Source organism: Aythya ferina (genome assembly GCF_964211825.1).
Source record: "Aythya ferina genome assembly, chromosome: 9".
NCBI lineage: Eukaryota > Metazoa > Chordata > Aves > Anseriformes > Anatidae > Aythya > Aythya ferina.
Genome location: NC_140305.1, coordinates 14,328,576 through 14,341,226, shown reverse-complemented (window position 1 = coordinate 14,341,226; position 12,651 = coordinate 14,328,576). Strand labels below are relative to the sequence as shown.

The following is a 12,651-nucleotide window of genomic DNA, read 5'->3' as shown; positions in this document are numbered from 1 at the left end:
TCTCTGCAGGGCCAGCGGCTTCCTGAGCTGCCTCGGGGATCGGGCTGATTCTGCAGGTGTCCCGGCCACCAGACCTGAAGGGGTGGCCGCATAAAAGTTCCTTCTCTAAGCGCTTGCCGGAGGGCACTCAGTTTTCTGCCTACAAAGCAACGTGCGCAGTAGCACAGTCGTCTTCAGACTTGAACCATCAGGTGTCAGCCTTGCTCTGTCTCACAGGCTTTCAGTGCTGCATTGTACCAGCTGTCTTCCTCTTACAAGCTCCCTCTCTCTGCCCTGTCATAGGCACAAAACAGTCAGATTCTCCCAGTTAAGTCCACGGAAACGTCATCTTCCAGCAGAGTGAACAAATAAAGGGGTGGATGCACAAGGCAGGAAGGGACAGAACTGCTTTTTGCATGCTGGAGTATGCTGCTCTCTTTTATGAGCAGATATGGTATATCGGAATGCTGTGCTTTCCTTCTGCTTCCTTTTCAAGTCAGAGGGAAGGGCAATAAGGGCAACACAGTCCCTCCCAGAGCTCTGTTGTGCACTGGGGGTTACATACACCTTGTGTTCATGTATGCAAGCCTGTCCACCCTACAGCTCCTCCCTTCCTTGTGAATTGGTTCTTCAGCCACCCTGAATTTGTTTTGCCATGTCCTTCTGTCAAAAAGAAAGATGTTTCCATAAGCCTTATTTGTTATGTTTTGATGTTAATCCTGACATTCTTTACCTAAATCCAAAGAACGTGCATTGATGTCCTTTACAAATCTAAAGGAAAATTACTTATCTTGGATCCTAAATGTTTAATTGCATCTGATTAAATAAAGCCTTCTTAAAATAGGCCCCAAAAGGAAAAGATCCAATTGTCAGCCTGTTAAATACTAAAGAAAAACAAATCACTGAGGAAATGAATGGGTACCAGTCAATGGTGTTACTGTTGCTTAGGGACTGATAGTAAGAAAAGTGGCATGTGTTCAGGAGAGGCCCGGAGCAAAGAGAGGAAACCTCTGTCTCACATTCGGAAAGAGGAAAGGCAGTGCAGAAACTGATTTATATGTGCAAGTGAAATTTAAGTGACAAGTGTGTATACACTTTATAGTTCGAAGACTATTCATGAAATAATATGAAAGAAAGTGGAGAAGAAGGTAACTATGATGACAAAAAACAACTCAAAACACTGCTGTTTTTTTCCCTAGCTTCCTGAAGACTGCAGGTCTTTGTTTTCAGTGCATGAGCTACTGTTTGGCAGGTTTCCTGAACCACTTTGACTATTCACTTCTTGCTAATGTGAAAGTGCCCAGACTCCCTGGAAAGGGAGCTTTGTTGGAAACCTTTCATTATCAAGGATTAGCTGTTTGGTAAACCTGTGTCCCCTTTAATAGTCTGCCGGGAAGTGCTGGCTAATGAAGGGCTCATTGTGGTGATGCTGTGAGTGTGGGACTTGAATACATTTTATTGCTCAGATTTCAAACCAGGATTTTTAGTGCTCCAAAGGACTGAAGGGAAACTGAGTCCTACCCTTTGGTTTTGCCACAAATTTGTTGAAAAATCTTCTTTCCTTTCTCAGTATTCTTGCTGAGTTTGTGGCGTAAACACTTTACATAGCAGAAATTTTGCTTACTATGTGTTGATATGTTAAAATTATTCATATAGACTTAAAAAGTGTTGTGTCAATGACTGGAGACAGCTTGCTTGAAACATTTCCATATAACACCAACAAAAGACTTGAAATAATAAAAGCCATTAAATATAAGCCATTCAATCATAAAGTAGTTGTAAAGCTCTTGGCAGAACCAAGTTTGAACATCCTCATTCCACCTCCAGTCAGGTAGAACACATGGCAGGCAAGTGTAGGTTTTACTTCTTCCCTGGTAAACTTCCATGTTTGTTTTAAATCTCAGGAGATCTAAAGTTACCAAAGGTGTTGGTTTGTTTGTTTAATCACAGTAATTTACTAGAAGTCCATTCTACATGAAAAAATACTTAAATACAACTTAGATCATGAAGAAATTGCAGACCAATCTGTGACATTAAACAGTATTCTTTTGTCTCAGTAATAAATCTCTCTTACTGAAACTCCAAAGCCACGGTTACATTGCACCAGTTAAACAATCCACTCCTATGAATGTGTATGTGGATTTGTTTTGCTCATTGCTTCACAAATTTGATGCTCTTGGCCACTATCCAACTGTCTGTCATGCTATCCTTCTTAAACGTGCAGTCAGAATCATGATTACCCCAAATCAGACCGCAGAGGAGACACACGGTGTAGTGAAGGCCCATCGGGACCACCTGAGGTCAGCTGAAAGGCACTGTTGGACCCCATTGAGGGGCTGTAACGGGCTGCAGTGACCCAGAGGAATTGATGCGTACTAAAAATGTAAGTCAGTGCAGTTCCACATGAGCCAGAGAGTCTGAATTTCCAGCCATGATCTTAGGTTATTCATGCTTAATGTATGGGAAGAGCCAGTGTCTGAGAGGAGCAAGAGTTTGTAAAATAGCCTAATTATGAAGTCCTGACACATGCTCTCACGTGGGAGAGTCTGCACATGGATCAGTGCTCATTGCTGTGACTATTCAGCAGAGGCATCAGCATCAGATTTATATGTTTTTGCTGCGCTGTGTTACCATTAAGTTGAGAGGTGATGGATGGAGACCCCATGGGACCGATGGTCTCGCTGTTTATCTGTAGTTGATTCCTTGCATAGATAGGAACTTCTGAATTTAACCAAACCTTCCTCTGTGTCAGTGGAGAAACAGAGGTCAGTATGGAAACATTTGGAACGAAAGGGCTAATTTACATTCATTCCCATGCCACATGAAGGAAGCTGTGTGAGCTCATGATTTATCGTAATCCTCGCAGTAGGTGTGTGCCTCCTTCTGGGTTGCGTGCAGTGCAGCGAGGCTGCATCTCTGGGCTGCCTGGAGGCTGTGAGTGCAGTGAGCCTCCTGTGCTGGGCACTGTGTAAGATCTGACAGTTCAACTAGATGATCTTGAAGGTCTTCTCCAACCTTAATGATACTAGGATTGGCGCTCAGAGGGTGCCTTCGCAGGGCGGCTGGTTCCTAGGGCTGTGCACAGCACCACGCCGAGTGGCCAGGGCTGCACAACTGTGCAGTTGGCAGTGTGCAGGAGTTTTCCACCCACCTGCAAAGCATTGTATAGACACCTTGGGTCTTCATTGGTACGCCTCCTAGTGTGGCACCATACATCCCATACAGGGGAAGTCAGTTTTTCTGCTGGGAAACTGATTGGCACCTAAATATAGATAGATGTGTGTGTGATGCTTGCCCAGAGTATCTTCTGCTGCCCCCTTCTTCTTCTTTTTTTTTTTTGTTGGTAACTCTTCTAAGGTGCCTAGGGATGCAATAAGTATGTATTTAAATATCCTAGATCTTTCTAACATTTAGAATATCATTAAATATAATTTTGCCAGTCAAACATATTTTAGATGAGTGACTTTCAAAACTATTTTAATTATTTAGTTGTACCCCCTTTGTAACATAAGTTTTCACTCAAAAATATGTGGCAAAACAACAGAATGACATCAAATTGGGATTTGCATAGTTGTAGTAATGTAGACTCCATGAAATCTTTGCTGAACTTCCTGTGTTTATGTTATCTAGTACCTTTAAAAAAAAAATCTTATGTAATTTTTCTCTTCTTAAGGGATTTTGCTATCCAGTTAAAGAACATCTTTCACATCAAGTCAGACTAGAATAAGGTATTTTTAGGTAAGAGGCTTGATCTGAAGTTAAAGCCTGCTTGATTCTGAAGTTTTAGAAATAAAATTGAAAAATAATTCTTATCCCATGTAGAAATGTCAAATACTCTATCTGGTCAAAGCAGATTTTGATTTAGGGACAACAAAAGCAGAAGAAATATCTCTTGTTATAAATACATGAGAGAGGCCTTTGTTCCCTGCTGACTTCCATTGTTGCTTGTAGGACTTTTCTGCAAAAATGATTTTCCTCTCATGAGTAATTTTTGGAACAAATTTTTTGTTCTACCGGAGGGTTTTCTCAGAAGCCTTTCTCTGTAAGCCCAGCATTAAGACTCACTGAAATTTGCACAAAATGGCAGCTAATCTTCAACTCTGTAGTTTCAGGTCTTTGAGTCTTACTCAGACTCATCGTTTTTTCTTCATCCTTGAAGAGCTCCAAGCACTTTATACGAACAGTTGTGTTTTGCTGGTTTACCAGTGCTATTTAGGCAGTAGCCAGAGTCTGATTTGTAATTGAAGTAATAGTAGCTCTCTAATCATTCTTAGTGTCATTGTGTTCCCTTGGAAACATGAAGTTCTGAGACTTCCAGCATCTCAGAAAACAATTTTTTGTCATACTTGGCAGTTGTTTGTCTCCCATCCCAGCCTCCAGCTCCTTGCTCTGCAACTGGAAAAGCTCTGCCAAGAAGACCTCATCTTTGCTGGCAGATCCTGATCAAAAACCTAGGCTGGTAATCAATATACAGTTGTGAGGGATCCTGTGAAATAAGTGAGAACTCTGTTATTGTCAAGTTGATATATGACCTTATAAACTCACATAACTAGCATGGAAACTTTTCTATCACTAAAAGAAAAAAATGTTTTTCTCTTGCAAGCTATACCTGGAGATAGCACCTGAATAAACAACAGGTGTAGATAGTGCCATTTTTCCATACATGAGACTAACAGGAATATTTAATTCACCAATTAAATGTGAGTGCTGAAATTAGCATGAATTACAAGGTTTATAACACAGAGTATCAGTTTCAGCTGTGTTCCAGCCCTCAAGCACAGTCCAGAAAGCAGAAAAGGAGTTCCAAGATAGTGATAAAATGGAAGACATGGAAAGAAAGATATGTACTTTCAAGATACTGTACAATGATTAGGGGATGAAAGAAATTGTTAAAATACAGAGCCATGTATCAGAGCCAGGATATCAAAAGAGTCTGCATGATGAAATGACCTGTTAAGTATCTCTGCCATATAGATGCTGCAAATGCATTACCAGAAGACAGTCTTCTTGAAGATAGTTCATAGTCTCTTTGGGTTCCAGTTTCTACCAGTTCAACAGGAGAAAGCTCAGTTCCCCAGCCCTAAGTTACCTCCTGCCTGCTCTGCTGTCCCCCAGCAGAGTTCTCCTTGCAGACCCACATGCCAGTTGATGTGGGTAGTGCACAAGTAGATTCTCCCACGACCTCCATGTCGCAGAATTTCCAGCTAGGCAGACCCAGCTGTATTTACAGATAATGCTTGCAATATAACTAGACAAGTCATCTCCATATCTTCACTAGAAGGAAATATAGAATTTCAACTAATATAGTGGCATTCTTTCACCCAAAGCCTGTCTACATTTGAAAATACCATGTATTTTCCAAGGTAACAGTGAATGATAACCTGAGTCCCTAGGATGATAATTACAGCTTAACTGTTTAACTGAATTCATGAGTGGCATAAAATATTTTAAAACTTATTCTCTGTGTTTTTTGTTTTGTTTTGTTTTGTTTTGTTTTGTTTTTTAATCAATTGGAATCTTATGCTATAATCATAATTTAAAGGATGGAATATACAGAGGAGATTTTGATGTAAGTCTTTGAAGTCTTTTTGAAGAAGTCTTTTCAAGATATCTCCTTAAAATTTAGTCTGTATCACAAACCTTATTTTATTGTGTTTTGATCTCACATATTTGCGCATCAGATCCAACTTTGATTGGTAATGGAAGGTTTCATGAAGTCATATATTAAGTAGCATAGAAATACTTACGCTACAAATGCCTTTCCTTTTCATATGTTAATCTTTCTGTCTGTGAATATCCTCATTGTCCTTGCCTAATAAATTGTGTTCTTTGTATGCATGCTTTGCTTGTGGTTCTATGCTTTAGACATTTCCTTTCTCCTTATTTACTCTATTACTCTACTTAAGATGAATGTCAGGCATATGTATTCAATATAGTATAGGCTCTCTTAGTTGTCTGGACTTTCCCATGTCTTTTCAAAAATGTTTGTGACTACATTGAAATTATCTTTTTGTCTTCTAACACCCAGGGATAAATGAAATTAAGCCAACAAATGGGTAGCCAAGTTTCTTCCAATTTCTATATCAGTTCTTTATAAATAGCTACTCAGAAGGCTGTTTTAACTTCATAATCATGATTACTTCTTGCTGAAACAAGGCCTTCAGTCTCTGCCATTTCACAGTTGCTAATTTCATCAGTTTCCATCTCTTAATGATTCAGCTTTCTCTTTTGCATTTTTATTACCTGTGTAATAAAAGATGCCCTCTTTCCCCAGGTTCTCTGGCTCTTATGTAAGCCTCTGACTTACTCTGCCTTAGTGAAGTATTTATTTTTTCTCACTGCCTTCCTTTTTGTCATTTGTAGTTCAGCTTTATTCTCAGTAGGCGCATTTTAAGTCATACTGAACTTTTCTCACACTTTCAAATATGCTTCAACAGAAAAACTGCATTCTGTTGAAAATTAAGTATTATAAGTGCATTTCCCACCATGTCTAGACTACGTTACTGGCTACTTTTTGCCTTGGAATATTCCCAGGTTTTAATTCTTGGTTATTTAAAAAAAAATCAATTGTTACACTTAGGAATTCTATGAACTCAGTCCTGACATGGAAAAAAATAATCAGACACTGCATTCAGCATAGTTATTTAGGTCTATGTGATCATTATTATATCGTCTAATACTCAGGTCCTACATACTTACGTTGTCCTTCATTTCCTTTATGTGAGTCAAAATTTTTTGCCTAGGTTCTTCAGGGAAACAAGTTGAGACTGTACAGTTTGGAATGAAATATCTTATAATACCAAGAAGTTACGAAAAATTTTATTATCTTTTATTTCTTATAAAAGAGGAGTTAGAAGTGTGACATCTAGGGAACTGCAACTCCTGGACAATGCTTAAGGGTCAGGATCAAAGCTGCTCATATAGCTTTTTTTTTTTCTCTGACTACCTCAATTACAATAATATTTTCAAATTGTCTGATGATGTTCACATGCTTTTGAGATGGAATATCATCCAGATATCCGTCTGCTGGCAAGATGAGTTAATACAGTAAGTATTACAAACACTACAGGACAGCTAAAAAATTGGTCTTTCTGAAGATGAAATAGTACCAGCATACAGCCAGACTCAACAGAGTCAAAGGCAGTAAGGAGAAATCAAAGCTCTTACAGTTCAATGATTGCAACTAGAGTGCGCCTTTCTGATTAACACGGAGACCTTGCTTTAAAGCATTGCAAGCATTGCTTCTGCTCAGAGTTTTAGAAGACCTGGACACAAATGCAGCAAGTGCTGTCTACCCACTTTTCAAAACTGGGCGACCACATAAAGAGGTGCTATGCTACAGGGCTGTCCTCTACCACTCAACCTCAGCCTGGCAAGGCTCTCCTGCCTCTGGGCTGGGGATACCTGCTCAGGGTCAGTTCCTTTTAGTTTAGTCCCTCCTGGCTTACTCGCAAGTGGCCCATCTGTAACCAAAGTCTGGCTTTCCAGTGAAGTAAGGCAGAAATGTGGAACACACCTGTGGCCTTCACCTGGCCTCCACACAGCATGAGTTTCCCCATTTGGCTGTTCTGCAGAACCTCCTTCCACCAGAGGGCAGATGGCAAAAGGAGTGTGATAGCCTGGCCTGGCTCAAGATGAGACAACACATAATTTGATGCCAATTCTTCTGGTTTTAATATCCTCCCTAACCAGATGCAAGCCCCTTTAGACATCTCCAATGGCTTATGGAATGCTTCCCACAATAAAGTGAGGGCAGTGTTGTTTCCCAATTCCCCACAAGATCCATCCTCATGTTTACACAGTCCAATTAGTTAATGATATTCCTGAGTTATCAAAAGACTAAGCTTTAAAAATCCACTAATGCACCAGAAATATGAATTTGCAACGAGTGGATCCCTGAGTTCCATTCCATTCTTTGCAGATCTCGCACATTTTTTGTAGCCTAAGGTGGGATGAGCAGAGGAAGGTAGCAGCTACTTACAGAGTGGTCAGCACTGCATCTCCTCCCTTTGTGGATGGTATGGAGCCACTTCAGCATCTAGACATAGAGCCTATGGTGAAAACTAGTGTAGGATCACAAGTGAAAATAAGTGACATCTGCTCCCTACTGTAGTAGTACATGAATATAGGGAATGAAGAAAAAATACATGTGCTAAGTACTTATCCTGGCTTTCCTCATGATAAAAGAAGGTGTAGGAGGAAATCAGTTCCCAGAAGTGGGATCCATCTGCGCTAGTGTATCTCATGCTCCCTGTTGTGATGTGTTTTTATTACAAGTTTCAGATAATCACCTAAGACTGAAATAAGAGTTCAGTGTTTTTAAACAGAAGTAGCAGCTCCAACCATCCCATAGTGACTAACCTCAGTCTAGTTGTGTTTCTTGCTTTTTGTCTTTTTTCTCTTTCATAGTTTCTTTCACTTTCTCTTATGTATACCGTTAGTTGCTCTGGGGAGAGAGATTTGCTCCTCTAACTTGTGTTGAGGCTGAATTCAGCCAGAGTCAGTGAGGTCTCTAAGACACTAACAGTAATGCTTCCTGTGGAAATATGGGACTTCAGGGGAGCTGGAGCTTGATGATGCTTGCAATTGAAATTTTAATTTAATGTTTTCCATGTAATGTTGTAAACAGTCATATTGCATAAACAAACCAAGTGAGACATCTCCACAATACAAGCCTAGGTGATGAGAACACAAATTTATGACTTTCAACCTCATCAGATGCTCACAGAAGTCATTTTCCATGATAGACCAGACATTCAGACTTTCTCCTTCAGCCAGATGAAGCCACCTGCTGTATTCATCTCCCACAATAAATAGCAAAACATTACTTATTATCTCTTTCTCTCCCTCCAGAGATGCCACTAATGTCAAAGCTGAATGCTTATAGTTATTTCCAAAGTTTTAATTAAGACTGCATCAAACTGAGTGGGGGATGTTCTCTTGGAGCTAAAGGCATTCTGCCACTTGTTACTTTCTTTTCAGGGTCTGACTGGGAACTTCACATTTATATACCCTTGATCCTTCACTTGTGACTACAGGCTGAGGACAGATGGGATATGGAAAGAGTAGGGGGATAAAATAAGAGAAGGACTGCATGCTCGAAGGCATGCAGGGGAATGCCTGCACTAGTATGGAAGTGAGTTCCTCTCAGTCACCAGAGCTATAAACAGCAGAAACCTCTGTCTTTCTGGATACCCTTAGTGGTGCCCTAAAGAAGCCACAATTTATGCAATGGCTGGCTGCTGGCATGGGAGCAAGGTCTGTGCTTTTCTTTCCTGCCAGCATGCCTCCAGTTTTCCATAACACACAAGGCTATGGAGACATTTTGGTGCCTAACATAGTTCTTCCATCTACTTTGTACACTGAACAATGATGATAAAGCTAAGTGCCTGAATACTAAGTGAGATTTATCCGTTCCTTTGTTGAATGCAGCTTGGAACTTGTGGAAAACCCTTTAAGTTACATTATTAAAGACTGTACTGTAAAACTTAAGAGAACTGCTTTAGGGTCACACGGGTAATCTTAATTCTGGTAATTCTTAATGTTTGAAAGCTTGATCTTGCAACCAGAGTGATCTTCCTTTAACACTATTTCATATACATTATTTTATTTTATTTTATTTTATTTTATTTTATTTTATTTTATTTTATTTTATTTTATTTTATTTTGTGGGCAGGTGAATTGAAAAGCAACTATGCTGATAGCTCCTTGTTTCCTAAAGCTGAAATGCCAATTGACTTTTTTCTTCTTCCTTCCCAACATCTCTGCATAGGAGTGTCATGGAAGTGCTGTAATAAGGACTGCTGGAGAAGCAGAAGAGAGTACTTCTGAGACAAGGCAGCTCCACATCCAGGTGCAGAGTCCCTTCATGTATTTGGGCTGGGAACATGCTTTCTCATTCATGGTGTAGTCAGAAAGACCCTTTTATCTACAGGGACTGGAACTAACGAACTCTGTTCTACCAGGTTAAAACAAAATCCAGCTTCCTTTATTGAGGGGGGAAGGGGGGGGAGGGACGGGAGAGGGGGGAAATTATTGCAAAAAAATGCGCAGAAAAAAAACAACAACACATCTATTTCAACACAGTCTTGTAGTGGTCTTACCCTGCAGGGCAGCTAAACTCTACCACAGTTGCTGTCTCACTCCTCCTCCTGAAAGGAAAAGGGGTACATGTGACAAGTGATCTCCCTGTCTGTATCTCAACCCCTGAACCCTTTCCTCAGAACTTCTGCTCAGTTACTGTACAGCTGTTACTGTACAGCTGGGAGAACTCAGTAAGTTCCCCAGTTCCTCAGCATATAGTGGAACTTGAAAACAAGTAATTTCCTCTGTTCATCTCACCTGAGGTGCTTTATTTGGTCAATATATTTATGAGTGTGGGCTCTGGATACAGTGAAAGGCAGGTGGTATTGGTTTCACCCTTCTGCAGTAGCTCAGTAGAATATTCAGTCAGGACACAGATGCTGACCTTTCAGTTATTTCCTTCCTGTGAGTACTAAAACCCTTATTTCTCACTCTTTGGAAGAATACTCTCACCCCTCATAGCTCAACCATATGTTGAACAGCTGGTAGGAATATTCTTGTGCCTTCCCATTGGAACTGTTCTACTCTACATGTTGTAATAAAGGATCAGCTGAGATGAGAAAGATCACAAGAGAACATTACTCTTCAGTGGTTAAGACCTTGAGGGTAGAGGTGGGAGGGAGGTGGAATAGCTGCAATACAGCTTGTGTCTGCTGTCATTTTGCACAGTTCCTCTACTCAAAAGCTTATTATAGAGTCTACCATCTTGCATCTTCTCTGTTTCTTATTACATCTGCATTCTTCCCAAAGTCTTAAACTACCTCAATTTCCATATGTACATCTTTTCTGCTTCCTCTAATCTGGCTTTTGTCTATCTGCTGCCAAAAGCATTTTATATAAACTTGAGCCAGGCTTCCTAGCTATAAAAGTGATTTACAAGAACATATTAATATATTGTTCTTCTAATTTAAAATAAGTGAACTTTATGGAAAAAAAAAGCAATAAAAGTGGTGATGCAAGTGAGACTGTGAAAGCATCTGGCCAGTGAAATTCCTTTCTGGGAGGTTCCCTTCCTTCCCAAACTAGTACATGGAGCAGTTCACACATCATGCTGTTGCACGTTTCCTCTGTAACTAAAATTGCCTCATTATGTAAGGGAAATTGCTCTGTGTGCTTGTGAGTGGTTCTGTGTGGCAGTCTTGAGGAGATATGTAAGTTGATGAGAAGCCCAAATTAGAACACATTTAAAAATGAAAAATAAACCTAACTGCTTAATTCCAAGTAACGTTAAGAGGAAAGTTTGCAAGTCACTTCTATCTGCGGCTTGTTTGCAGCTTATGGCCTTTTCTAGCAGGTACCTATGTAAAGTGATTAAAATGCAGTCTCTTAATTTGTGTGAGATTTAAACAGCATGCAATTTTCTCTGGCTGTTTAATATGTGTGAAATAATCTGCCACTCCAATCCCTGGAATTTCATGCTACAGATACATAAATCTATCCCCTTCCCTGTGTTCTTCTAAGAAGAACATCAGACAACACCCTGTACATGCTTGCCTTTGAAAAGACAGAATGGTAAAACTGGTTTCATGGAGTTCCTGTCTGAGAGAATACCATTCTTCAGACATCCTGGATATTAAATGTTTCTGCTTGCTCCCTAGAAAATTAAGTAGTAAAACAAGCTTGTGTGTATGTGAAACCAGTTATAGAAGGCTTCCAGCTGAAAGTGAGTTGTCTGCTTATGCGCAGTCTTGAAAATGTGATTTTTTCACATAATGAAGTCTTCTCTGTTTTTAACATGGGAGCCTATTGGAAAAGTATAGCAACTGTTTGGGAAGATGTGGACCACCATTTTCTACAGCATCTGAACAGCTGCAGCTCACTTCCTTTACTGGTTCAGAAAGGTGACTGACTTAAAAGCAAGTTCATGTCTTGCAAACAGCATTGAGAATCCTTTGAGCTCAAAAGGAATGTTTGATACTTCTGATATCCAAAGAATGCAGTGTTTCTGATAAGAGCTGCACATCATGTTTAAATTCTAAACATTTTATGAGTTCTGGCCCCTGTTTGAAAATAGGGTACCGTAGACAAACTGTGAAGTGACAGATGAAATGTTCAGCCTCTTGGTATAGATTTAAAAGCCTGTACTTAGTATTTGTGTTTGAAAATTTTGGCTGATACTTTTAGTCTCTACAGGTTCCTCTCCTCACAACAAGACATTAGATATTAACTCCAACCTACCCTGGATATTTATGGTTTATGAAAATTAGGACTTATATAGAAACTATGCCTTCCTTTATATTTAGGGCTCTCTAAGCAAGCAAGTTTTCCTGCGGTAATGCTTATTATCAGTGGAAGCATACAAAATTTTGTTTGCTGAAACCATAAAAGATAGCCTGATATCCCTTTCATTCATTTGCAGGAAACACGAGGCATGGGCTTCAGGAAATAGCTGCTGACAAGGATGAGATTTACCACATAGGCTCATGTGATACAGAAGAGGTTGTGGAGGAAGTTAAATAGTTTTTCAATCCTCATTTTCTTACTGGTTGTGTTCAAGTGGATATTAATTACAAAACATGGGATCCCTGGAAGTAGAAGCACAAGTTCCCTTACTTGAGATAAGGCTAGCACAGATTTTAAATGGAGGCA

General features: G+C 39.8%; 1 protein-coding gene across 3 annotated transcripts in view; it reads left to right on the top strand.

The window, feature by feature from the left end:
* ARHGEF4 (Rho guanine nucleotide exchange factor 4) overlaps positions 1–12,651 on the top strand; it is a 212,951-nt gene that overhangs the window by 21,498 nt on the left and 178,802 nt on the right. For 2 of the 3 annotated variants that reach the window (XM_084529196.1, XM_084529193.1), the window contains exon 3: positions 9,752–9,832. The exons of the other annotated variant lie outside the window; for it this stretch is intronic. In XM_084529196.1, the coding sequence (XP_084385322.1) occupies positions 9,752–9,832 (81 nt within the window). The remainder of the gene's footprint in view (positions 1–9,751; positions 9,833–12,651) is intronic. 3 annotated transcript variants of the gene reach the window in all.